Below are 27,884 nucleotides of genomic sequence, written 5' to 3'. Positions count from 1 at the left end.
CTCAGGTTCCCCCTTTACCAGATCACAGCCCTGGGGGGTCTCCCCACAACTTCCCCCCTCCGCCCGCAAGGATTTCAGCAACCGCAGGGAACGGTTCACAAAGTCCATTTTCTGGTCGGAGACAAAAGCTCTTGGGAGATTGGTGGGGGGGATTGGTGTTTGTATGTGTTTGTGTGTGTGTGTGTGTGGGGGGGGCATTCTCAGGAGACTCTAAGTCTCGGGAGGGATGCCCTGGGAAGCGGACCTTAGGTTTAACCTCAAAGTTTGCGCCGAGGTGCCTGGGATGGGGAATGGTTGGGGGTTGATTAAAAAAAAAAAAAAAAAAAAAAAAAAAGTTCTCCCCGTTTTAAAAAAGGGGAGGGTGGGGGGGAGAATCAGACGTTAAATTCTTTTGCAAACATTCATGCCTAAGGAAGGGCTGGAACAGGCAGCCCCGGCCGCCGCCGGAACCGGTCGGACAGGTAAGCGAGCTTGTTGACACCGTTATGTTGCAGGGCGCATGCTCACTCCCAAGTTTCCTGGTGCCTTTTCTATTCCACCTTATGAAACTTTACCGCGGCGTGGTCTCATCCCGCGATTGAAGGCATAGGTGTCGCCTGGCCGGGGGCCTGGGAGCCGCCAGGAGCGCCGGGTGGAGGCCGGGGCCGGCCAAGGCGGGGGGCGGGGGAGAGGGTCGGCTAAGGCGGGAAGGTGGGCTCTGGCCCCCGGCAGCCGCGACCCAGACAGACATCGCTGCGGGTCCCTAGCGGGGAGCCGCCGGGACCAGGGGGCCGGGAGGGGGCCTCGCCATGCCCAAAGTCTTCCTGGTAAAGCGGAGGAGCCCGGGGGTCTCAGTCCGCAGCTGGGATGAGCTCCCGGACGAGGAGAGGGCGGACACCTACATCCCAGGTGAGCACGGCTCCGGGGGGCCAAGGCCTGGCGCGGGGCTCTTCTTGGGGTGAGGCTTGGGGTGAGCGGGTTCCCTCTGCTCATCGGCTGGGGGTGGGGGATTCCCCACCCCCTGCTTCTTCCAGGGGAAGAGGAGGGAGTCTCAGAGGTGCGGGAAGACAAGAAGGAGAGGCTGGGAAACCCTGGGCATCGTGCTCCCCTTCCCCCTAGTGGGCGCCTCTAATTGCCCGGCGGCGGCGGGACCGTTGGCTGCGGCGGGGGCCGAGGTGGTCCAAGCAGGGGGTGAGGTTGAAAGCCGGTAGGGGCTACTACCCCCAACTCCACGCCTTCGTGGGTTGCTCGAGGATCGGTGATCCCCTCTGGGGCTGGGAATGCAGGTATCAGAGCCCTCCACCCCCATCCCAGGTAGAGGGAACTTGGCGCGCGGGGTCCCGCACTTCCTCGTGGCCCGGGGACCCCGACTGAGCAGCGGCCCCCAGGACGCCGACCTCTCTCGGGAGGCCGAGCCAGGGGGGGGGGGGTAGGGGGGAGAAGGGGGCTCGCGAGCGCACCCCCTCGGCGTTGCCCACTTGGCGAGGTGCCCAGGTCCGGGGCGGGGCGGCACTGGCGGCACCGCCCGCAGGTCAAACTACCGAGGGCGCCCGGGCCTGACGCCGTGTGTCTGTGTGTCTATAGGCGCGGCCGCTCCCTTCCCGGCGGGTCTGGGCCGCCTGCTCTGCGACCCCCACGAGGACTGCCGCAGCGACGGCGGCAGCAGCAGCGGCGGAGGCAGCAGCTGCGCGGGGGATCCCGGGGGCACCGAGAGCAACTCGTCCGCGCGCACCCCCGAGCGCGAAACCCCGGAGCCCGGCGATGCCGAGGACCCCGGCGGACACCTGGCGGCGGAGCAGCGCCCAGTCGCCAGATCGAAAATCAAGGTACGGAGCCGAGTCTGCTGGGGCCGCCACCTCCACCACGCCCTGGCGTCGGGCTCCCGGGGCCAGCGCCCCTCCCTGCCGCGCCCGCCCGCCCGCGCGCCCGGCTCCGGTGCCTTCGGTGTGGCCGCCGCGCGGGCCCTGCACCTGCCCCTGGGCCGCGGCCAGGGCGCGTCCTCCGATCGGCTGGGGGGAGCCACCCGCCCGCGCCGCTGCGCCCCCAAGGCCAGCTCCCTGCGCGAGCACAGCCCGCCGGCGGCCTAGGGAACTACCTGGAAGGCTCAGGTTCAGCTTCTTTCCTCCCATTCGGTGCTCTGGGGCCAGAGAACAGTCAGGTCCTCAGGGTTCCAGAGGTGCAGAGGAGGGACCTAGGCACCCCCCAGCAAGCCTCTGGGGCGCAGTTCCTAGGGCTCTGTGAATTCTACATGTCACACTCTTTCTTTAGTTTTGGACACAGCCGTGGCAGCTTGGTACACAGTGGGCCTCTTATCATCTCAGCGATTTCCATTGCCAATTATGGAGTGGCCGTTAGACATCAGGTCTGCTGAGCCCTTTACATGTGTCTCGTTTCACATTTTCTTGAATTAAAATGATGGACAAAGGAGGTCAACTGTAAATTGCCTCAGGCCGCGTCCTCAGTGGGTTGGAGTGTTTGTTCCCCTTTATCTTCGCTCTTCAAACCCCCCTCCCACCCCGTCTTCTAGAATGGTAGGCTACATCTTATCCGGATGCTCTTCTGCGCTTACACGATTGCCTGCTCAAAGGTATCCGCTACCCCCTAGGTTAAGGAATCCCAATCCACTGACTCACAGCCACCTGGAGTCAGGGAGTGGTGTTTTAGGAATCACATGAACCTAGTCGCTAGCCAGACGGGCCAGAAGGTGACCCTTAGCAGACTCCAGGTCCTCGCTGTAGGTGATAATTCTTGGGCGTTCCCGCAGTACCGCTGCCCAGGAGGGGATAGGGAGGATCGGAAGGAGGAGGCCTAGAGTTTGCTATGGATTAGGAAAGTTTAAGTTGCTTTTCCTGGGAGAGGCGGGCTCTCCCCTATGCATATTCCTGCCTGACTCCTGGGCCTTGGCTGGGGGGTGGGGAGCTGGGGAAAAGAAGATCCCCCTAGCGTTTGCTGTGGATTAACAAAGTCTCCGTTACTTCTCCGGGAAGAGATCACCCCTCCCCTATGCATATTTCTGATGCATAGCCCAGAGGGCTTGGCTGGAGGTGGTCTGGGGGTGCATTTGGTTGTGAATTGAGGCTAGAGGCTTGTGCTGAAATCTTTAAGAAAGACATCTTTTTAAAGAGGCTGCCAACTAGGGCCTGCTGCTTAGTGTTAAAGGTTTTGCTGAGGTTCAAAGTCAGCTAGTCTGAGGCTTTTGCGGGCTAGATGGGGTTAAGTGGGAGGGCTCAGTTTGCCTGAGGCTGGTAGCTCTGCCCTCCAGGAAATTCTACAGTGTCCCACTTGCATATTTATCGCCTGGGTGGGAGGACAATTGCAACGTTGTTTTGGAATGGATCACCGACAGTTTGCCCCTGGATGCCCAGATTACCCTTGAGAAAAAGTGGCAGAGGAAAATTATCCAGTCCCATTACCAACATTTTAGGAGATCTTTCTTAGCTGCCTCAAGCAACCAGCACTATCTGGCGTAAGGGAATGAGTAAACCAAATTTGTTTTCCATGATCACTGCCTATGTGCAGCCCCAGGGATGGGGGTGGGGCAGAGAGTTTGCCCCTCAACTGTTAACATAATCTCCAGAGGAGCATTAGTTTACCGAGGAGGACAGTCTGGTTCCTTCTCCCTCTCGGCTTCCACCTACAAATAGGAGACGTCTTGGCTTTAAGATGCTTTGAACCTCCAGAATTATTAGTGGTGATATTGGCCATTTTCAGTTGACTGGTTAAATTCAGCGCATTGTATAACTCTAGGGTTCTATGCAAAGCAAGCTAAACTCTCTAAGAATTGGTTTTCTAACTAAAAGTGAAAAGTCTCTCAAGGATGAGACTCTTGTGGTAAGGGCCATAGTTTCAATGACTTGAAGACATTTGGCTGTTGGCTATTAGGACCAGAGGAAGGGCAAGTGAGATCTGCAGAGAAAAGTAACATCCCATCCAGTAGTATGGAGTGCCTGCTGTGCATGCCCCAGGCAGTCAGGATAAAAAATGCTCCCACCCTAGAGTTCCTGAATCGATTGACAGAAATGATTGTTACTTCCTAGCTGTGTGACCTTAGGCAAATTGCCAGTCCCTCTGGGCCTTAGTTTTCTTGCTTTTACACTGGGGATAATAAGGGTTCTTAGAGAGTTGTGGATAAGTGAGTTAAGAGTGGAAGATGTAGGTGCCCAGTAACTCTAGCTAGAATTAGTTGCGTTGGTGGGGAGACTCAAATATTAATTATTAACTACCACAGGAATGTGAATGCTAACCCAGAAGCACAAGCAAAGATATGATAAATCCTGAGCAGGAGAAGGTTTCTTGTGTGGATTTGAGGCCTATGGAGAAGGAGAGGTATGGGCTCAGCCCAAAAGTTCTTGCCCTCTTGAATAAGGCAAGCACTCAGCTATGTTGGCTACAGGATGGGAAACTATTGGGGTCAGAAAAAGTTGAAGGTGAGGCTAAATCAAGAAATGTGGAAATTCCCTTGGGGTTATGGGTGGGGCTCTGGAAGTTTTTTTCTGGGAGGTTTTTGAGAAGGAAAACCTCAGTTGGATCTACAATATATCATCAGCTGTGGTTGGGGACATGTGACCTGTTTGAGTCTCAGTTCCCTGATGTGCAAAATGGAGAAATAATATAGAATCATCCTCTCAGAAGTGTTGCATAGATTAAATGAGATAATGGGTGCAAAATGTGTAGCACGTTTTGTGCCTGTATGAACTGCCCAATAGGAAGTTAGCTGACAGTGGATGGTAGCTATTTTGTTACCTGCAGTAGGAACAAGGGATTTGCTAACCTGATTGTGCTGATCAGTGGATCTGGACAGGACTTGTAAGTGCCATTTAAGTGGTTTTATTTCCCAGCCTGTCTTTCAACTGTGTGCCTTAGGGTAAGTTATGAAATTATTTCTTTACTGTTGTGGATTCTGTAACTTATAGAACAGATTTGGGGTGGGGAGATTGGGTACCTCTGGGAAAGTATTCATGCCAGAGGTTTAAGTCCCTTTAAGTCCCTTTTGTAAAGCTGGATCCATTTTCAGGTCTTTAGCTGTGGGAGATACCCCCTATCCCAAACCCCAGGCACACTGTCCTCCCAAGGCTTATCAGAAACAAATAACCCAGAAGTTAAATCAGTTAGTTGACTGATGTTATTCATTCCTGACTCAGAGTGGCTGGTGGGACCCATGTGAAGTATATAGACTAGAAGTGAATGTCTTCTTACCCCATCCCATTCTTTTCTCTCTTCCTTTGGTTTCTCCCAAGGATTCTTCAAAGGGATTGAGTTTAGAATTCCTTCAAAAGTACTCTTGGCCTTTTACCTGGCTCTGTAGCCTGCGTCCTCCAGTAGTCATGGATGTGTGAATGTGTGTCTTTTTCTTGTCCCATCATTTTTTATTAGGGAAGTATTCAAAGGTGAAATACTTGTCACCTGGTCCTAACAACAATGAACACAAGGCTACTACTGTCATCCTTCCTCCATCCACCCCCCAACACTATTTTGAGACAAATCTACAGCCATCATAAATAATTTAAAATATGTCTCTAATGGTGTTCATATTGCTAATTGTCTCATAACTTCATTTTTTTTTTCCAGTTTACTGAATCAGGTCCACATAATGTCCACACATTGTAATTCATTGGTGTGTCTTTTACTTTATGTATTTTTTCTCCTCTTTTTTTAGTTAATTGTTGAAGAGATGGGAGATGGCTAATTTATTTTGTAGAGTCCAGCAATCTGGGTTTTTGCTCCTTACTCCAATATGTTTTCATTTGGATTTGCAGCTATGCTGTCCAAAATGGTAGCAGTGACCACATATAACTACTTACATTTAAATTAAATAAAGTGAAGTAAAACTAAAAATTAAATTCCTTACTTGCACGACTTATATTTCAAGCGTTCAGTAGCGATGTGTGACTAGTGCCTACTGTATTGGACAGTGCAGATTAGGACATTCCTAACATCACAGAAAGTTGTATTGCATCAACACTGCTGTAGATGCTTGATCAAGTTTATTGTAGCTGAAATCTGTCACAGTAGGGGTGTCTATTCCTATCAAGAGCTACATAATGTTTGGTTGCCTCTTTGTGATGTTAGCAGCCATTGATGCTCAAGGTCTAAATATTTTAGGTTATTAGGGTTTGTAGATCAGTAATATTCTAATCCTGTCCCTTCTTTATTAGCTGAAATTCTTCTATGGAGAGATACTTCCCCTGCTTCCTAGTGAGACAGTTCATTTAGGAAAGGCAGAATAAAAATCCCTTTTATTTACTAGTTTTCAAGATAATCAGTCGGTTCACCAGAATTCTTTAGTGATGGCCAATTAGTTTACTTTTAAGTATTGTTGTGAATTGTGCTTTTAAGTACAGTAGTTTATAAAAACATCCATTTGATCTTTGGAAGGGACCATAAATGCTGTCCCTAATTGTCTTCTTTCTCCCAAGATAATTGGATGCCCCTCTCCCTGCCTCCATTGTAACTCACTGATCATCTCCTTGACTGCACATTTGGCTGACCAGACACCTCTTGAACAGGACACACCAAAGGCAGGCTTGTATCTTCAGCATCCAGCATAGCAATGCCTGACTCATAGGAGGACAAAAGTCAACACAGAACAGAAATCCAGACAGGGAAAAAGGGGTCAACAGTCCCTAGATGTGATAGCATTTGGAGGAAAACAGGAAGCAAGAAGAAAAGGGAGATCTGGGAAAATGCTTAGAATAGATGCTCGAAAAAGTTTAATTTAAAGAGTAAAAAAAAAAAAGAGTCATAAGAGAACAATATATATTAACTGCATCAGCTTTTAATTTGAATATAAGTTTTTACTTATTTTTATTTTAGAAAGGGAGAGGGAAAGAGATATAGAAACATCAGTGATGAGAGAGAATCATTGATTTGCTGCCTCCTGCACTGGGAATTGAACCCGTAACTGGGCATGTGCCCTGACCAGGTATCAAACTTCCTGGTTCATGGTTAAAAACAGAATCACTGAGCCACACTCGCTGGGTTGAAGTGTTTTTTGTTTTTTTTAATATGGAATGCTTCATGAATTTGCGCGTCATCCTTGCTCAGGGGCCATGCTAATCTTCTCTGTATCGTTCCAATTTTAGTATATGTGCTGCCGAAGCAAGCACTGACGTGGGTATTTATTATTGGAAGGGACTGCATGGATTTAGTTACAGAAAACAATCTACTGTAGCTTACTTAAGCAGAGAATGGTTGACTATAGCGCATTAAATGAACTAAAGAAAGACCAGGCTGAGTTCCCAGGCTCTTCTCCGAGAGCCACACTGCAGAACTGGGCAACCTAGGGAGCTGCAGCTGCCGCCTCTATGGCTGCCTAATCATGCATCACAATGCTTCTGTTAATGCAGAGTGTAAAACAATTGCCATGCGCCTTCCTCTCTTCAGTTAACCTAGTAATTGGTGGAACCTAAGTTCCTGCTGGGGTACATCTAAAGATCATAGCTGCAAGGGAGTCTGGAAAATGCAGTTTCTAGCTTACTGGCCTCTTCAGTACAGGAAGGCTCACCAGAGGAGTAGAAATGGAGGCTGACTGTGTATACATAGGATCCACTACAGGGACCTTTAAAGCTTCCATGGTCCAGTCTCCTCATTTTGTCTTATTTTGTTTTTATTTTTTAAACTGATTTCAGAGAGGAAGGAAGAGAGAGAGAAAGATAGAAACATCAATGATGAGAGAGAATCATTGATCAGCTGCCTCCTGCATGCCTCCTACTGGGGACGGAGACCACAACCCAGGCATGTGCCCTTGACTGGAATTGAACCCAGGACCCCCACCAAGTCCACAAGCTGATGCTCTATCCACTGAGCCAAAGCAGCTAAGGCAGTCTCCTCATTTTGAAGGGGAGAAAGATAAAGACCCGGCGGTTTTAATGAATTCCTCACAGCGGTTAATGACAAAGAATCCTTATTCTTTCAATGTTATTGTATTGCATTCTGGGAGGTCTTAAACATTTTAAAAATTTGAAGCTGTTTCTCACCATATGAGACAAACAACAGTCCTTCCCTCCTTCTCCCTTACAGTTCAACGGTAGACACTAGATTGGCAGACACACTACATTCAAAATCTCATTGTGGGTACCTAAAAGCCATATGGCTGTGGGCATTGAATAGCTCCTTGAGCCTCAGTTTTTATGGATTATAAGGATATAATCCTTCATCGTCTGTGCATTTGAGAAGCTTCTCCACTGCCAAATAGCGGAGTGGTGAAGCCTAAGGAAATGGTACTTAGGACCAGGAGGGAAATTTTTATCCCAAAGGAATTGGGGAAATACGGTTAGCATGGTTTGAGCACTCCAGCATAGCAAATGTGCCCATGGAAATCTTGTTCATGTGGCCACCATATGATAGTACCTGAACTCACAGTACCCTCCCAAAGAAAATAGAACCATTAATTTAATGAACTTGTTTAATGGAAGCATCAGCAGAAAATAAAGAGTTTAAAATTTTTTACTTTAGAATGTTGACAGGTAAGTGACCATAGCCAGCTTTGAAGTTGGTCAGAAGACCTATCTCCCTGATGCTGCTGAGGTTTTCAGCAGCACTGATACAATGATCGGTTTGTTTCTGCTGTAGAGGCCTGTTTTTTAGAAAAGCTAGAGGGGAACTTTGGGTGTTTTTTAAAATGAAAGCCGAGACCTTGCAGAAAACAGGACAGCGGGCAAGATAGTGCCAAGCTGAGTGATTGACGAATTGCTTGCTCTCTGTCTTCATTTTTCTCATCCTGAATTAATCTGCAGACTGATGTCATTTCCCACCCTCCATGGTAGCTTCCTCACTTTGTTAATAAGCCTTTTGCAAAGTGTTAATTTTGGATTAAAGGTGAGACTATTAAGCTTTCAGAAAGTAGCATGGTATAAATACCACCCCTGGCAGGTCTGGAGCAGTACCCTGTAATTAAACACACTAATAATTTCTCTCTCAAAACACATGAATATTGCTATCAAAGGGATAAAGTCTGTGTATAGATCCATGCTTGCTTGTTTCAGGTTCTATTAAGGAAGATGGGAGAAAATGTCAGTTTTCAGAGCTTTTTGGATTTCAGTTTTGGATGAAGGACTGGGGAATTGTGGCTCACACTAAAGTTAATCCCCTTTTTCTTTAATCAGAGAAAGAAAAATTCAAAAGCCAAATAAGTAAACGAGGGGTTTTTACCAACTGATTTTTAAAAATATATATTTTATTGATTTCAGAGAGGGAGAGAGAGAGAAAGATATCAATGATGAGAGAGAATCATTGATTGGCTGCCTCTTGCAGGCCCCACACTGGGGATTGAGCCCACAGCCCGGGTATGTGCCCTTGGCCAGAATCAAACCTGGAACTCTTCCATCCGTAGGCCAACACTCTATCCACTGAGCCAAACCAGCTAGGGCTTGACCAATTGATTTTTAGTTAGGATCACAGAATTTTGGAGCTGGTCTAACTATAAGAGTTAGGACTTATTAAGTAGTTTTTCTTATTTAATTCCTTAATACTCCTAAGAGGCAAATATCATTATCTTCATTTTACAGGTGATAAAATTTAAGCTTAGAGAGGTTGAGTAACTTGCCTACATCCCACAGTCTGTAAGTGGCGGAACAGGATCTGAATTTAGGAAGTTGGAAAAAAGATGCTTTTAGCTTCTTATTCTGCCATAGAGCTCATCCTATACCATTTTGTTATGTTTTCATGCTGGAAGTTGTGGCTCTGGGATATTACATGACATCACATAACTAGCCAGGTCTAGGTTTTTATTTGACCCTTTTCATTTCTGTCCCAACATTCCTCTCTTATTTTGTAACTAAGATGACTAAAAGGGTAACTAGTTTGGGTCTACTACTTGCAGAGTAGAGTAACAATGTAAAATCGGTAAACCCTATTTTGAAACTTTAGGAGGTGGAATGTAAGGTCTAAACCTGTTGTAAACATAGCAAGAGTGGTGTAGTGAGCATACATGTGCCCAGGGAGGGCCTGGTCCCTCTGGCTCACAGGATGTCATTCCAGAGATGGATGTGTCTCTTCTTCTTATGCAGCCCACCTTAGGAGTCAGAAATGTGGCAGATCTGGTGTTCCGGAGAGGATGTGATATATTTGTTACTATTCCACTTAGTTTATTGCTGCTTCCCAAATAACCACAAATTTAGCACCTTAACATAATTCATCATTATGTCTTCTAGTTCTGTGGAATGACTCATCTCTGCTGGGCTGGTCTTCCCTGGGGCTTCTTTTGCTAGTGCAGTCAGATGACAGGTGGGGCAGGACTCGGACTGGACATCCAAGAGGGGTCACCCACGTGGCTGACAATTGATGCTTTCCTTTTTCAGGCTGCTTTGATGAAATGCTTTTTTTTTTTTTTTTTTAAACAAGTTTCTATTGACAGGTAATTTTCAGTCCATTGCTATTACACACCACATTTCAAGGCAGAAACTATGATATTCACTCTGGGGTAAATTTCACATGTAAAAAATTTATCCTTCAACCATCTCTTTCCGTCTGAGAAGTGAACTAGTCTGGAAGAAGCTGGCTTCATCATCAGCTATGATCTTTTACTATTTAATTAACATCTTATTTCAACAAAACTGTCTCTTAAAGCTTCAGGTATAACTTAATGTGTGGTGGCCGGATTGGTCATAGATGTCTATAGATAGCAAGTACCCCTTCACGAATTGGTGGTTGCACCTTATGGGAATTCCCTAAGTGAGTCTCTTGTGCTGACTCAGTTATTCATACTGTGAAATGGGGATGTATATGAAGGTGGAGAAATTAAGAAATTGCCTTTGCTGAAGCATACTTGGAGAACTTTTATTTTTGCTCCAAGAAAACTAAAGGAAAGTTTTCCCTGGGAATGGGATGTCCTCGGTCTTCATCCCCTCTCCCCATTCTCATTTTCTCCCCTGTGTTAAGTTTTCTGTGTCTTGGTCAGATGATCCATTGTCTTGGCCCTCCACTCCCTTAAATTGTCACTAATCTCCCTTCCCTCTGCCCTTTAAGATTTTATTCTTTTCCAACAAATAATGCCAGTGATTTGAGATTTTTTTCATCCTGGACTACATTAGAAGGTATCTATATTACATGCTTAGCATTTTAAAATGTATTTTATTGATTTTTTTACAGAGAGGAAGGGAGAGAGAGAGCTAGGAACGTCGATGAGAGCGAAACATCGACCAGCTGCCTCTTGTACACCCCCCACTGGGGATGTGTCCGCAACCAATGTACATGCCCTTGACCGGAATCGAACCTGGGACCCCTCAGTCCGCAGACTGACGCTCTACCACTGAGCCAAACCGGCTTCAGCTACATGCTGAGCATTTTAAAAGTAGGAATTTACCAACGTGATGAAAGTAAGCAAGAGGTAAGGTTGAAAATGTAGTTGTCCAGTCCTTAGGCACATTCTTTTTAAAATATACATTTTATTGATGTTTTACAGAGAGGAAGGGAGAGAGATAGAGAGCTAGAACTGTCGATGAGAAAGAAACATCGACCAGCTGCCTCTTGCACAACCCCTACCGGGGATGTGCCCGCAACCAGTGTACATGCCCTTGACCAGGATCGAACCTGAGACCTTTCAGTCCGCAAGCCGACGCTCTACCACTGAGCCAAACTGGTTTCGGCCTTAGGCACATTCTATAGGACTTTCAAAAGACAGTTCTAGCTTTCTACATGTTTTTAATTAGAATTACCAGGTTCAATTATCTTTGTTCTATTCTATTATCCCTTCACTACTTCGCAAATGACTTTTATCCTGAGTAGCCTTGGCCTTGAGAAGCTCAAAGTACTCAGTTTGCCAAGACATGGGCCACATGTAGTCTTTTCACATCTCTTCAAGGGAGGCAAGACCAGAATGGGGACTGCCGGACAAGGAGGAGACCATGACCTGTCCTGGTGATTGGCATATGAAAGCCTTGGGCACAGCTGGGTCTCCTTCAGGCTGGGTGCCAGGTCCTACCCCTTTGGGGAACACATGCAGAGGTGGGGCATGAGGAAGTTAGAGGCCTATGATGGCTATCCATCTGAGTCATAAACTCAACCCAGTAGCTGTCCTCCTTTATCTTCCCATGTCCAACCCCTTCACCCTCTTAGAACAGAGTTTTAAGCTCACGACCCTGCAAGGTAGAGCCCCAAGGGGGACCCTGCTATTCTCTGCTACCACAGCTGTCTTCATTATCTGTTTTCCTGGGGCTCCGGCTAGGAGTATGGAACCCACACACAGTCCATTTCCCATTGTCCTCTCCTGGAATATTCTTTGCCATGCCTCCTTTCTTTCTGCTCATCTTTAGCTGGCTGAGGAGCTCACTGCCTCTAAAGGCACCTTCCCTCTTGCCCCATGGCAGCGGTCGGTGCTCCTCCAAGATGCACATTGCACCGGGGCTTTCCAGATGTCAGTGGCCTATTGACCAACTCGCTCCCCGACTAGACTGGCAGCTTCTTGGGGACAGGTGGTCCAGGTGACTATACTCCCTCAGCTCTGAGCACAAGACCAGTTACAGGTCAGGCAGTAGTTGGTCAGCTGAGACAAATTAAGCTCTGAGCAGATGAAAAAGAACTGGTGCAGAGGAGGCTAACTGGAAAATCCCGTTCTGGAGTCTTGGGTCTCCTTCAGGTCTCTTTGTATCTCTTTGTATCTTGCCACCTGTGAACCCACTGCCCATCGGCACTTTCTGAATGTGCACTGACCTGGGCCTGGGCTTGAGGTGTGGGGGTGGGAGGCAGGAATGTGCACAAACACTTGCTGACTCAAGGCACTTTGTTGAGAACACTGGATGAGCTCTGAGGAAACATTTGTGGGTAATGGAACCCTCTGGCATGAGATGGAATAAAGTACTGGATGGCGTAAGGGCCAATGTTCCAGCCTCACTTCTCATGCAGATCTGGTTAGAAATGCAGTGTGTAGACCCCATCAGACCTCCTGAATCAGATCCTGCATTATATTAAGACACGCAGGGATTTGTGTGCACTCTGGGTTTGAGAGGCACTGGTCTTGAGGGTCAGAGGACAGTGTAGACAAGGGCTGTAGTCATTAGAGAAGCTACATCAAAGAAGGAACAGTTGAGCTGAGTTTCAGGGGAGGGTAACACCCAAGGTGGATAAAAGGAGGAGGGATTTGGGGCTAGGAAGATTTCGAGCCAGGAAAGATCTATCTTTTCTTGTTAATGATATTGGTCTGAAAATACATTTTTGAAGCCTCATTTATGAGTAGAATTTTGGCAGAACAGTTGGATCATTCCTCTAAAGAATTTGATTTGGTAACTAGGAAACCTTTGATGAATATCTTAGATCTGGTGGTTTTCACCACCGAAGAATGATCCAGGTGGACTCCCATAATAGACTCAGTTTTCTTTCTTAGAGATGGCAAACATACTTGAGAGAATGCTGAAGTGGAAGCCCAGAGTCTAAAATTTAGTTGTGAGTTTGCTGGTAATGAAGCTGTGGGCTCCCAACCAAGTCACTTCCCAAAATTATCATTCTTTTTGTTCATGATTTTGTGCATCAGGAGCTGGGCCATGGCTTAGCCAGGTAGTTCTATTCCAGGCAGCATTGGTTGAGGTCACTCACTCATCTGGTGGCAGCCATGGGTGGGCTAGAAGGTCCAGTGAGGCTTTTTGTTCATACCTGGTACTTCTGTGCTCCTCCACATGGCCTTCCACCCTCTACATGGCTGTGTGGGCTTCCTCGCAGCGTGGTGGTCTTAGACTTCTAATGTGGCAGCTGACTTTCCTAGAGGGAGGATATAGACGCTGCATGGTTTCTTAATACCTGGAACTGACACATTATTTCTGCATCCAGTTGGTCCAAGGAGAGTCTCCATCTCTTGATGGATACAGCAGCATATAGGAACAGGGAGGAAGGAAATGACTGTGACTGTCTTTAGGGACTTCCTACCACAGGTTCTATGTTTTCAGGACTTAGATTCCTCCTTTTTTTCTGCTCTTCATCCTCATCACTGGCTTTCCCCTTGTGGTCCAAGGAAGGAGAAAATGAGAGAGAGAGAGTAACATCCTCCTCACTTAGGGAGAGTATATTTCATCGGCCAGGTAGTCATAGAGCCATGACTTGGTGCGGGATGCAGATGTTTAGCTGAGGACAATGTCCTGCTAGAAATCGGAGGTCTGGCCGAAACCAGTTTGGCTCAGTGGATAGAGCGTCGGCCTGCGAACTGAAAGGTCCTGGGTTCGATTCCTGTCAAGGGCATGTACCTTGGTTGCGGGCACATCCCCAGTAGGGGTTGTGCAAGAGGCAGCTGATCAATAATTCTCTCTCATCGATGTTTCTAACTCTCTATCCCTCTCCCTTCCTCTCTGTAAAAAATCAATAAAATATATTTTAAAAAAAGAAAAGAAAAAAAAAAGAAAAAAGATATTGGAGGCCTGTTCTCAGGAAGAAGGGGAGAATGAATGTTGGGAGGAACTGCCAGTTGTTCCATCTTCCCCAAAGCCAAAACCTGCTTGGGGTTTTTAGGAGGCAAAAGCCCCAGCCAGGCCAAGCCTAGAGACTTAGGGAGGTGGGCTCCCATAGCAAGCTTGTGAGATGTGCCCGCCTGCATTGCGGTCCTCACGGCCTCTCTCTCTGTCCCAGTTCACCACAGGCACATGCAGCGACCCGGCAGTTCACAGCTGTGACCTGTGTGGCAAGAGCTTCCGCCTACAGCGTATGCTCAACCGGCACCTCAAGTGCCACAACCAGGTGAAGAGGCACCTGTGCACCTTCTGCGGCAAGGGCTTCAATGACACCTTTGACCTAAAGAGGCACGTCCGCACGCATACAGGTGAGGAAGGGTCGTGCGCTTAATTTTAGTTTTGTTTTTCTGCCCAGGAGTTCCTCCTGCTTTCTTCCCTCCAGAGAACCAGGTTGGCAGATGGGACAATGTTGTATTTCTGGAAAGACCACAGGATGGGGCATTCAGGGCCAGCCCATCTGGGTTTACCTCCAGGCTGTGCCAACTTCCAGCTGTGCCATCTTGGGCCAGGCAAGCCTCCTCTCTTAGCCTGTTTTCGCCCCTTGTAAGATGGGGATGATGATACAAGTTTTAGCATAACTCAAGACAAATCAGTGGCTGGAGATGTTCTGAGAATTGTGATCCCTGACACAATGCTGTGAGATATAGTTTGGTCCCTCAGTCCAGCCTGAATGCAGGGATGTGGTTCCTGTGGTCCCACTGGTGCTATTTTATGCCCCTTTCCTGGGAAGTAAGCCTGTCTCCAAATAGCATCTTGTTCCTCCCAAGAACTCAAAAAGAGAAGAAAATGCTCACTCACTTAGAGCTGACTGAACCCCCTACCTGAGGTCGGCGCCTTCCTCCTCTTGGGCCTTCCTCAGTTTCCCTTCTTATGAAGTGGGAGTCTAGGTCCTCCCCAGTTCATTACACAGAGAATCCTGGGGGTGCTCACAGGCCTCTCTCTAAGCTCTTCTGATTGGTGACAGCCTCCTTTACTTTATGTTAGAAACATCTGGCCTCCAAGCTTCTCCTTTGGGTCCATGGTCCACACCTTTGCCAGAGTGTTCCCTTGAGGAGAATTCTGAGGATGTTCCTTCCCTGCCAAAAATATCTCCAACTCTGGGCAGGAGGAAATCCAAAGTCCAGATCTTGAGGGGCTTCATAAAGCCCCTCAGAATCTGGGACCCATCTTCACATCCCCATCCTATCTCAGCCCATCCCAATTCCATCCCATTCCAGCCTATTCAACCTCATCCTGGTTACTACCCACGCTCCCTACAGCATCACAGAATCTACTGTGTATAATGTCCCTGATCCCTGAAGCCCTTTCAGAGTTTAGGGTTTCCCCTGGCATTTTAGTGGGAAGGGGAAAACGTCCACTCCTCCCTCCAGGTGGAGTTTCCAGTCCCTCAGCACCCCAGAAGACCTTCTCAGATCCTCTAATTCAGATTTCTTGTACGGCCCTTATGCTTCTGAGTTCTTAGAGTGCTGGCCATAAGCCTCCTCCCTGGCCTAGGAAGAGTGTCCTCCACCTTAGCGGGGGAGCTGATGGACTAAAAGGTTTTTGTTTTGTTTTTTTCCTTTTTAAGAACTTTTTCTGAAGGGATTTTTTTTTTTTTTTTTTTTTTTAGTGTAACATACATCCAAAAGAGTGCACAAATTATAAGTGCATAATTTAGCAAATTTAAGAATCTGTACAAAGTGAACAGACCCATTTACTAGTACCCAGACCAAGAGACAGTATTTCCAGAACCTGGAAGTTCCTGCCCCCTCTTTCTTGCCCCCTTCAAATCATTACCTCCTAAGCCCGGGAGGTGCAGGAGGAGGTCCAGGCTGCAGCTCCAGAGCACATGCTTGCGCATAATGGGAGCCCAATGCTCTTCTCCAGCTGCCCTTTCAATCTCGATCAACAAACAACAACAACAATAAATCAATCACTATCCTTTCTCTCAAGAGGCACCGACATTGTGACTTCCAATAGATTGCTGTTGCCTGGTTTTAAACATGGTAGAAATGGAATCCTATTGTGTCTGAGAACAAGGCTTCTTTTTGCGTCCCTAGCACCAGTGAGCCCCACACTCTGTGTGGCCAGGCTGGTACCTTAGGTTGAGGTGGAGAGAATGCTTAGGGAGTATCAGAGTGGAGGAGGGTCCCACGGCTATCAGTGAATCCATCAAGTACTGTATTTTTCGGACCATAAGACGCTCCGGACCATAAGACGCACCAGTTTTTAGAGAAGAGAAATGAAGAAAAAAAGATTCTGAAACAAATAGTGTCCTAAAATATTTTATGTGCATTAAAACCCAACATCACAGTCATAAACACATGTAATCAACCCTGTAAAGTAAACAGCAGCATTTAGAACCATTTTAGAGCCGGGCAAGCACACAGAGACCACACAGAGCCGGGCAAGTAAAAAACCTTTTTTTTAAAGTATATGTGTAGGCTATATTTGGACCATAAGACGCAGGGACTCCCCCCCCCCCCCCACTTCTGGGGGGAAAAAAGTGCGTCTTATGGTCCGAAAAATACGGTAACTGCAAATCTAGGCTCATAGACAACTGACCCAAGGGCTGGAGAAACGGGACAGCTCAGGCAGTCATTTGTCATTGGTTGTCCCGAAGAGTTTCTTAGCTTTTCATCTGTCTGAGATGTCCTTGAGAACATGGCCTATTTCTCCTCCTGGTAGGCTCTGTGGTCACTTCCTCGATCCTGTCCTTTAAGACAAAGGGAGCATTGCTGGCTGACCGGTACTTTCACTTGGAGTAAATAGCTGATGGAGCCGTTTACTCATCAGTGCCATCAAGGGAGAATTAACCAGGAAATATTAGGGACGGACTGCTTCTCAGGCAAGAGATTACAAATTGAGTCACTGGTGTAGTATTAGTTAAGAACTCATATCTGAGTTAGCTGACTATGCAAGCAGTTTATTTGGGAGGTGGTCCCAGGAGACACAGTGAAGAGAAAACAGCCAATAAAAGTGACTGCATGAGCAGGTTACCATGTGGGCCACTGGCGCTCAACCCCATTGGGGTCCCCTGAAGAAATATATAGAATACACCCCAGAATTGCTCTAGGGGTGAGGAAGCTAGGTATTGGCCTATCAACTCCCATCCCTCCTTGCTTGGGGGACCAGCCTCCTGGATTCTACAGGAAAGACTCGCACAGGTAGGCAAAGGATACACAAGAATATTTTTAATGTTAATTTCATTTTGAAATGGTAGTATCTGAATATATTAGGTTAGACAAAAATATGTCAATCATTAAAATTAATTTGACTTTTTTAAAACTTATTTTAATGGGCTAGTAGACATTTTAAAATTACAAAGTGGCTTGCATTCTAATTTAGAAAATTGAAATCTACAGATTTTTTTATTTATTTTAATCATAATTTTGACTCTTAAAGTGGTAAACAGATAAAATTGTGAGAATGTCTTCAACTTGTTTTCCCTGCCCTGGTTTATTTTTGGATGGAGATGTACCTTCAAGTGATAATGGACCAGAAAGAAGAACCAGGAGCTTACTGACCAGTTAGCTGGGGCTGCTGCTGTGCCTGGAGCTGGAGGAACAGGCTTGCCTCCTGGTGTGAGAGACTTGTCTCACTGTCTCTTGAGCTCTGTGCAAAAACAGATAATCAGTAAAAAGGGCAAAAATGTGGGGTTTTCAAAAGATTTTTTTTTTTTTTTTAGTTCATTGAACAACTTTCCTATTTCCAAAAGATATCACCAGAATTCTATGAATTCCACCTTGCCTTTGATTGAGACGTGAATGTTGGATTTTTGCTGTTGGCTATTAAGTGAATGTTGGATTTAGACCAGAAGCAAAGATATGAACACTGTTCACACAAATACAGCAGACAGTTGAGTGAAGGGTATGCTTGCTCATAGTGTGATTAGCCAGGCCACGACTGATGAAAAGACTTCTCGAGGATCCCAGGACCCTCTGAGATTGTGGTGACAATATTGATGAGGTGGGTGAAGACAGTGGGATAGGGACTCAGGATTAATCTCACCCCACCCCCACCTCCTCCTGTGCCCTGCACCTACTGAGGGGACAGGGCATTTAAGGAAAGACTCAAAACCCAAGGAAACATCTTGGAAAAGATCCAGGGAAACCAGAGCCTGAAAATGTCTTACCTTAATATTTAAGCAGATGAAAGAAAAGATTAAGATTGTCTTTTTTGGATTTAACTTCTCAAAAGGAGAGTAAATCAGAAGAGTGTGAGATGGAGAGCTGGGATTTAGCCAAATGACATCTGATTCAAGATTGGGAGAGAGAGAAACTACAGCAGAAAAAACTCCATAACAGTTTGTGAAAGTATTTCAGGAAACAAATAGCTATTTTCAATCCATATTGTCTTAGGTTGGGTTCCCTAGAGCAGATCCTAGGATGGCAATTCGTATAAAATCATTTGTTGAGGGAGAGCGCCCAGAAGAAACCTGTAAGGGAGGAGGGAGAGGGACAGGGTAGAGGATAGAGCTGAGCAGGACTGTGCCCTCAGCTAGCGTCCAGCCCACCCCTGATCCCATTGGGGTTCCGGAGTGTGGATGGCACCATGCCTTGTCCTGTCTACAGGCAAGCGGAGGACATTTCACTCCACGTCGGCCAGGCATTGGCTGAGGGCTGCCTCTTCCTGGGCAGTGAGGTCAATTACTCAGTGTCCATTCCTTGGAGAAGGAGGCAGCCAGGCACTGTTAGCTCATCACACATGACAGCTGGGGGGGACGATGCGCTGGCTCTGAATGTGGGTCTGGACTGGGGACCAACCGCATCCAGTACACATGAGAGAGGGACTTGCTCTATTGAGCTGACAGGATTGCTGAGGCTATCGTGGGAAATTATGGCTGTTGATCCACCTTAGGTCAAAATGGTGCGGGGGCAGGGGAGGCATGAGCTTTACAAAAACCAACATAAATCCAGTTAATAGCCAATGGAAAACATAGCGGGCCTGTTTACAGAGAATACATGTTTGGATTTGTTTAAGTTGAACCAGCTGGGATGCATTCTAAGAATGCATTGAGGAGATGGTTTGCTTTTTTTTTTTTTTTTTGGTAGGGGGGAGAATTTGAGTAGAAAATAACACTACCAACACTTGCTTATGCCAGACTCAGCACTCTGTCTGCAGCCTCACTACTCACAGTGTCCGTAGTCCGTGTCCCAGCAGTTTCGGCAGTCTGGGAGCATGTTAGAACCATAGAATCACATTTATTGAGGGCCACGTGTCAGGCATGGTCTGGGCATTGTTTACGGCTATGACCAGATGTGCCAGGCTCGTCAGACAAGTACAGTTTTATAGAAAGTGCTTTATTTTCCTCCTTTGTAAAACGAATACTTATTCTGTAAAAAAAACACACACAAAACCCCCCCCCAAAACTTTAGCCAATACAAAAGCTGTAGAGAAGAAAGTGTAAGTCACTATACACAGTTGAAAAGGGCACACACACCTGTGGGATCCCAGCTTAGTCTCTGGGGAACAGGGTGCTGGGGAAATCACACATGTTGGTTATAATTTAAACTCTGTCATAGAGGAGTCCAAGGTGCCTGCCGTTCCTGGGGAAGCTTCTGAGTTCCACCGAGAGGAGTGGAGGAATTCAGATTTGAGGTCAGGGAAGCAGGGAGGGGGCACTGGCCAAAGGGAAGTGTTTGTCCTGCCTCCTGGGATACCTTCCACCTTATCTTCCATCGGCCACATTGAGAGGGACAGAAGGCAAACAAATCCCATTTTGATTGAAGAAGAGGAAACAATGGTGTCTTTCTTTGGAGCCTAAAGGGAAGGATTGACTGGATTGGGAAAAATGCAGATTGGGAGAAATTTGGAGTGGGGCAGATGGAGGAAAGAGAATAAAATATCCTCTTGATATTTTGAATGGGATTGTCTCCTGCGCTCGTTAAACTGTCCTCTATTGTATTTGGACTTTTTGGCTTAAAAAGTAATATGAACGGGAAATTAATGACAAGGGAAAAAAAGTAAGCCTCCCTCCTCATGCTCATGTTCCACTCCACTTAATTAAAAAAAAATTTTCCCCAGCCTTGGCCAGTATGGCCCAGTTGGTTGGAACATAATTTTGTGCACCAGAAAATCATGGGTTCTATTCCCAGTTAGGGAACATGCCTAGGCTGCAGTTTCAATCCCTTGTTGGGGTGATCCAATTATTTTATCTCTCACATGGGTCTCTCTCTCTCTCTCTCTCTCTCTCTCTCTCTCTCACACTCTCTCTCTCCCTCCCTCCCTCTCCCTCTCTCTTTCTCTCTCTCTCTTTCTGTTTCTCTCTGTCTCTCTGTCTCTCTTTTCCTTGCTCCCTCTCTAAGATTTTTTTTTTTTTTAATTTTAAAAATTTCCCCCAGAATTTTTGTTTTTTTTAAGTTTAAATTGATTTCAGAGAGGAAGGGAGAGGGAGAGGGGGATAGAAACATCAGTGAAGAGAGAGAATCATTGATCTACTGCCTCATGCAAGTCCCACACTGGGGATCAAGCCCACAACCTGGGTATGTGCCCTGACCGGGATCGAACCTGTGTCCTTCTGGTTTATAGGTTGATGCATAACCACTGAGCCACGCTGGCGGGGCAGAAGTTTTAAGTACATTGTTTTTTTTGTTTTTGTTTTTTAAATATATTTTATTGATTTTGTACAGAGAGGAAAGGAGAGAGATAGAGAGTTAGAAACATCGATGAGAGAGTCATCGATCAGCTGCCTCTTGCACATATCCCTACTGGGGATATGCCCGCAACCGAGGTACATGCCCTTGACGGGAATCGAACCCGGGACCCTTCAGCCCCCAAGCCGACGCTCTATCCATTGAGCCAAACCGGTCTCAGTTAAATTGTTTTTTTTTTTAATGTACAGTATATCTTGGAGATTGTTTCACATCTGCACAGGTAGACACACCTTACTCCTTCATAATTGTCAGAGCATTTCTTAAATATGAAATTATAACACGTTTTCAAATATGGAGGCACCATCATTTTCCCTTGCCCCAATTAATAACAGTTATTTCCAATTTCAGCACTTTTCTTTTTTAAAAAATTGCAGGCAGTACTGCCATGAATATTCTTGTGTATTCTTTGCCTACCTCTGTGAGTCTTTCTGTAGATTAAGTTCCTGTTATAGGCCAAAGGGTAGTTATTACGATTTTTTTATGGACATTGCCACGTTACCTTCTGAGGAGGCTGCCCTGCATATCCACTCCCACAAGGAGGCCTGTAAAAAGTTATTCACTGAAGTTCATGTTTGCATAAAGTTCAATAAAGCAGTACTTAGCTACAATAAGGAAAGCAAGCAGATAGCGCCAATAACAAAGAATTTTCTTGGGCTACTTGAAGCTTGATTTAGGAAGTAGGAATAGCAAACCTGAAAAGGAGAAACCGTTTTTGATAACTCAGCACAGAATATTAGATTAGGTAATATAGGCCCAGGGCACAACATTCAAAAGAACAGACAGTGAAGGCAGTCTCTTCCCTTCTCTCTACCTAATGACCATCATTTAAAAAATTTTTTTTTGTTGTTTTTACTGTGAAATAAGTAATACATCCAAAAGTGCATACAAATACAAAAAGCATAGATATAATTACCATTTAAAGGCAAATACTAAATACATCCCCACTTATGAAATGCACATATCTGTGTTATGTTGAGCTGGATTGTAAGCTTTTGCGGCATGTGCCGGGCCTTTGCATGAGGTGTCTCAGTGAATCCTCAGAGCTGCCTTACAAGGGGTATGAATATTACCCCTGTTTTACAGGTCAGAAAACTAAGGTAGAGGGAGGGTGTTCAGCATTGTGACCATGGTCTCCATGAAAGAAGAGCAGACATGTGATGCCTGGGTTTTCAGTGGCCTTGCACTCTGTTACTGTCTAGGTGTCGGTAGGTTAATGGTGTCTGGAGCAGGGATGGTGTTTTAGTATCCCACCACAGACATGTACAGGATTGGCCTTTGCTTGTGAGCTGTAAGGTGGGTGAGGCCTTGGCATCAGCCCCCCTTGTCCAGGGCTTCTGTCTGGCCACCTTTATCTCCCACTGTTGAGCTCATGGGGGGAATGAGGGACTTCAGGAGGGAGGGGCTTGTTCCCAACTCCAGAAAGGGTCACCAGGAGGCTGCTGTGTGGCGGTGTCTGCCTGCACCAACGAGTGAGGTTGGGGTGCGTTATTTACAGAGAAGGGAGCGAAGGAGGGGCAGGTTTATACAGTCAGATTGTTGTAACTGGAGTTTTCAGGGCCTACTGTTTCCTTTCCATGTCTGTGTCTGTGAGTCGCCTGTCGTCCAAGCCAGGCTCATTCCCACCCGTTCCTGGAAAAACACACACAATGTGTGCTGCAGTCACCCAGTTTGAGACAGGGCTACAAAATCTTCTAGCCTTTGCTGTGCAGGCCTCCCAGGCTGCCCTGACCGGCAATCAAACGGGTAACCTTTCAGTGCACGGGACAATGCTCGGGGCAGGCGTCTTCAAACTACGGCCCGCGGGCCACATGCGGCCTGCAGAGGAGTCTGATCCGGCCTGCCAGGTTTTTTGGGCAGTGAGCGCAGCCCAGGTGTTACAGTAGGAATTAGTAGTTCATATAGTCCGGCCCTCCAGCTCTCTGAGGGACCGTGATCTGGCCCCCACTTTAAAAAGTTTGAGGACCCCTGGGCTAGGGCCACTTTTTATCCATTCATACATCAATGGGCACAGGTTGCTTCTGTATTTTGGATTGTAAATAATGCTGCAATGAATATAGGGGTGCATATTGCCTCCTTTGTCAGAGATTTATTGACCATATAGGGTTGAGTTTATTTCTGGGATCTCTAATCTATTTCATTGATCTATATATCTGTTTGTTGTTGTTTTTAAGTAGCAATGTCTTTTAAAAATATATGTTTCTATTGATTTTAGAGAGAGAAGAAGAGAGAGGGATAGAGAGATAGAAACATCCATTGGCTGCCTCCTGCATGCCCCCTACTGGAGATGGAGCCTGAAGCCCAGGCATATGCCCTGACTGGGAATCGAACCAGTGAACTCTTGGTCCATGGTTCGACACTACCACTGAGCCACATTGGCCGGATGATGTTTTGATTACTGTAGCTTTGTAGTATCAGGTAGTTGATACCTCCAACTTTGTCCTCAAGATTGGTGTGGCTATTCAGGGTCTTTTGTGCTTCCATATAAATTTTAGGATTATTAATTCTAATTTTGTGAAAAATGTTTTCAGTATTTTGATAAGGATTGAATTGAATCAAAGATTGTTTTGAGTATTCTGGGTATGGAAACTTTTTCCTTTCTTGAATTTTTTGGAATAGTTTGAGAAAGATAGGTATTAATTCTTTGAATGTTTGGTAAAATTCAGCTGTGAAGCCACCTTTGTCCAGGATTTTTGTTTGTTGGGAGTTTTTATTACTGATTTGATTATGTTGGTAGTAACTAGTCAATTCAGATTTTCTGTTTTTTTATTCAATCTTAGAAGATTGTATGTTTTTAGGAATCTATTCATTCCAGATTGTCCAATTTGTTGGCATATAACTATTCGGAATATTTTCTTATAATCCCTTATATTTCTGTAGTGTCAGTTGTCATTTCTTCAATTCTGACTTTAGACTCTATTTCACTTATTTTTGCTTTGATCTTTATTATTTCCTTCCGTCTTCTCACTTTGAGCTTTGTTGTCCTTTTTTTAGTTCCTGTAGGTAAGGTTAGATTGTTTATTTGAGGTTTTTCTTATTTCTTGATGTAGGCTGGATTTGAATTTCCTTGTTAGGTCTGCTTTCCTGTGTTCCTTAGATTTTGGGTTGTTGTATTTTAATTTAATACATCTATTTTTAATATTGTTTCAACAACTCAAACATTATGGGGGGAAATAACTTAAAAAATATAAAACAAACAAAAAAAGATCAAACTAACAAAACAGCCCTAGCTGGTTTGGCTCAGTGGATAGAATGTCAGCTTGTGGATTGAAGGATCCCAGGTTTGATTCCGGTCAAGGGCACATGCCTGGGCTGCGGACTTGATCCCCAGTGGGGAGCATGCAGGAAACAGCCAATCAATGATTCTCTCTCATCATTGATGTTTCTATCTCTCTCTACCTCCCTCTTCCTCTCTGAAATCAATAAAAATATAACTTTTTTTTTTTAAACTAACAAAACAAACTCATAGATACAAGAGAATGGTAGTTACCAGAGAAAAAGGATGAGGGATAGAGTGAAGTGGGTAAATGGATCAAACACATGGTACAGAAAAAACAAAAAGAGGAAAGGAAACTAGACTTTTGATGGTGGGCACAAAATAGAATACCTACATAGATATTCAATTTATAATCTTGTACACCTGGAAGTTATAGAATGTTATTAACCAATGTTCCTTAACACATTTAATTAAAAAAAAGTAGTATATATAGTGTGAATATGTGTGTGTGTGTGTGTGTTAATAGATATATACACACATACAGCATAAGGTGTATGGTTTCCCTATAATCTCAAGCTCCAGTGTGGCTGCACATGGCACTATTGGATCCTGTCCTTATTTAAAATTTTGATAACTTCTCATCCTATATTTTCTATGTGTTTTGATTTTTAAATATTTACTTGATAGATGAGTTTTGGGGGTACCATTCAATTTTATGCCTGAGACTAGTAGGATTCCTCCAGGCAGTGACCCTCCTGGCCTCTGGGCTCTGGGATGGTCTGACTGTGATGGCAGCCCCCCTCTCTGCTTCATGTACCCCAAACATGATATTCACCCTCTCCGGGCTTCATGCTTTCGTGACACTGCGCTTCCTTTACAGCCAGGATCCCCAACTTTAGAGCCTCAGTTAGAACTTTGCTTAAGTCTTTTGATCTGATATTCGACCTCCCATGGTCCAGTTGAGTACTGATGGCGGAAATAGGAGAGACTGTGCTTTGGTAAGACTGAGCTACACGGTATATTTGGCACATGTGAGCTCTCCATTTGGAAGGCAAGCTCTACCAATATTAATCCAGTTCTAAAGCCCCCCAAAGGAGATGTGGTTTGGAAATGCTTTTATAACTATAGCAACTGCCTAAAGAGCCTTGGCCTTGCCTCTAGCCCATGCCATTTATGGGCATACCCATCCTTGCAGCAACTGCTCACACCTGCACCCCGTTCTTGTGTTGCTGGAGCCCACTCTACCCATGTGATGCAGGCCAGAAGTCCCAGGGAGGGAAGGTCAGAGCCACCCAAGGGCAGCCCTCCACAGTGCTATTGGAGCTGGTGGGTAAAGACCTAGCTCCCAGCCAAAACAGGTTTGGCTCAGTGGATAGAGCGTCAGCCCTCAGACTGAAAGCTCCCGAGTTCGATTCCGGTCAAGGGCATGTGCATTGGTTGTGGGCACATCCCCGGTAGGGGGTGTGCAGGAGGCAGCTGGTAGATGTTTCTCTCTCATTGATGTTTCTGACTCTCTCCCTTCCTCTCTATAAATAATCAATAAAGTATATTAAAAAAAAAAAAAAAAAGACCTAGCTCCCAGGGCACAGATGACTCAGAGGTGAGTGTTCTACAGTGTTGCCCCACTTGCCTAGCCAATGGGACACCGCAAGGGCTGGCTCGATGGCCACACCTTGTAGGGGCTTCTTCCTGTACCCCTCTCTCAATTCTTCGCTTCCATACAGGTGCTTTCTGGGGTCCCATCCCAAGTAACTCGTACAGGAATCTTTGTCTCAGGGTATGTTTGCTGGAAAACTCTAAGATAAAAACAATGTTTATTTTGCCCACTCTAAAATCAAAACATTAAAATGGCGTACAAGTAGGAAGAATAAAACTCCTCCTCCCCAAGGTGGTATGTGTTTGCTATATTTGCATCCATTTTGGTTACATTTGCTCATATGGATATTGTAAACTTTTGTGGACAGTTTGTCTCTTGCCCTAATCATTTTCCTCCTTTTGAATCATTGGTCATGATGACTCTGTTTCTCTCTACCCTCGCTCCCCGTCCCCTACCAACCATTTTTCTACTCTGTTTCTTTAGGTTTAACGTTTCTACATATAAGTGATACCAATGCTGTGTTTGTCTTTCTCTGGCTTATTTCACTTAGCATAATGCCCTCAAGATCCATCCATGTTATCCAAAAATTTGACAAAGGACTCCCTTTTTCCTTGTGGCAGAATAATATTCTATTGTATAAATAGTTGATGGTTTTTTTTGTTTTTTGTTTTATCTGTTTATTCATTAATGGACACTTAGGTTGTCTCCATATCTTGGCTATTGTGGTTAATGCTGCCATGAATGTGGAAGGGCAGATATCTCTCTCAGATCCTGTTTTCATTTCCTGTGGATGTATGTCCTAGAAGTGGGGATGCTGGATCTTTTGATAGATCTATTTGTAATATTTCGAGAAACTTCCATACTGTTTTCCATAGTAGCTGCACCAATTTACAAGCCCACCAACAGTGCACAAGGGTTCCCTTTTCTCCACATTCTTGACCACACTTCCTATCTCTTGTCTTTTTTATAAGAGCCACTGTAACAGGTCTGAAGTAATATCTCATTGTGCTTCCATTGTGGTTATGATGTGCATTTTCCTGATGATTAAGGATGTTGCGCACTTTTTCATGTGCTGTTGGCCATTTGTATATCTTCTTTGGAAAAATGTCTGTTCAATTCCTATGCCAGATTTTGAATCGGGTCATTTGCTGTTGGGATGTGCGCGATGATTTTTTTATGGCTTTTTAGTTGGAAGGCTCTGGCTTGGCCATGACCAACCGGTGATATGTCTGCCCCTTGCCCTTGCAGGCATTCGCCCCTACAAATGTGATGTCTGCAACAAAGCCTTCACCCAGCGCTGCTCCTTGGAGTCCCACCTGAAGAAAATCCACGGGGTGCAGCAGCAGTATGCCTACAAGCAACGCCGGGACAAGCTCTACGTCTGTGAGGATTGTGGCTACACAGGCCCCACCCAGGAGGACCTGTACCTGCACGTGAACAGTGCCCACCCGGGCAGCGCGTTTCTCAAAAAGACATCCAAAAAACTGGCAGCCCTTTTGCAAAGCAAGCTGACATCCACCCTCCAGGGGAGTGCCAACCTGAGCGAGGAGGAGGAGAAGTGAGGAGGAAGAGGAAGGGGGAGACGCCAACGCTAACACGTTTACACGAACTTTTGGTTTTGAGGATCCCACTGGCTCTTTCTAATGACAAGTGTTCCGTTTATCTCTCTGTCCTTTTGGGGCCTCGGCAGGGGGATCTGCCCCAGGGCTGTCGGTTGTAATGATTGTGTCAGGTACCCCGTAACCCAGGCCCCGCTGAACACACTCACGTTCACGGAAGTTGATCGGTGGGTGGCTGTGGTCACCGTGCAGGACTTTTTGTGTGTGTTTTAGGAATTTCATACACGGAAGCAGATGTGTTCTTAGAGAGACCATCATATTATGGTGCCTTGAAATAAAAGTACTTCCACTTGAAATGCTACTTAAGTGAGAAAAATGAATTTTATTATCCTGAAAGAGTTTACAGGAATCACTTGAATAAGTGAAATGTCCTCTGGAAACTTTCCTTATAATAACCAAACAGGAGAGCGT

The 27,884-nt window shown here is 45.8% G+C and overlaps 1 protein-coding gene and 1 non-coding gene across 7 annotated transcripts; one reads left to right on the top strand and one right to left on the bottom strand.

Moving 5' to 3' along the window:
• The first annotated feature begins 225 nt into the window (after positions 1-225).
• Positions 226-27,774, top strand: OVOL2 (ovo like zinc finger 2). 6 transcript variants are annotated; one of them, XM_045574306.1, is made up of 6 exons: positions 226-888; positions 1,564-1,805; positions 6,396-6,497; positions 14,527-14,716; positions 15,393-15,549; positions 27,103-27,266. In XM_045574306.1, exons 1-6 carry the CDS (start codon positions 789-791, stop codon positions 27,122-27,124), a joined length of 813 nt encoding a protein of 270 aa, XP_045430262.1. In that variant the 5' UTR covers positions 226-788; the 3' UTR covers positions 27,125-27,266. The 6 variants fall into 6 exon arrangements, with proteins under 6 accessions (XP_045430262.1, XP_036275153.1, XP_045430261.1 ...); XM_036419260.2 differs by having other exon boundaries at positions 227-888; positions 15,411-15,549; XM_045574305.1 differs by lacking the exon at positions 15,393-15,549 and having other exon boundaries at positions 306-888; positions 27,043-27,774.
• LOC118708608 lies at positions 6,979-7,085 on the bottom strand. The gene has a single exon (XR_004984661.1). It is a non-coding gene; the product is annotated as a U6 spliceosomal RNA (small nuclear RNA).
• Positions 27,775-27,884: the final 110 nt, after the last annotated feature.

The sequence above is a fragment of the Pipistrellus kuhlii genome, unplaced genomic scaffold (assembly GCF_014108245.1).
Source record: "Pipistrellus kuhlii isolate mPipKuh1 unplaced genomic scaffold, mPipKuh1.p scaffold_m20_p_6, whole genome shotgun sequence".
In the NCBI taxonomy this organism is placed as follows: Eukaryota; Metazoa; Chordata; class Mammalia; order Chiroptera; family Vespertilionidae; genus Pipistrellus; species Pipistrellus kuhlii.
Note: the sequence above shows the minus strand (reverse complement) of the source record. Positions and strands in the feature narration are given on the sequence as shown.

Coding starts and splice junctions, on each gene's coding strand:
- OVOL2 (XM_045574305.1), top strand. CDS start 789: ATGCCCAAAGTCTTCCTGGTAAAGCGGAGGAGCCCGGGGGTCTCAGTC. Junction 1,806..6,395: donor TCGCCAGATCGAAAATCAAG/GTACGGAGCCGA, acceptor CTTTCTCCCAAG/ATAATTGGATGCCCCTCTCC. Junction 14,717..27,042: donor GCACGTCCGCACGCATACAG/GTGAGGAAGGGT, acceptor ATGGCTTTTTAG/TTGGAAGGCTCTGGCTTGGC.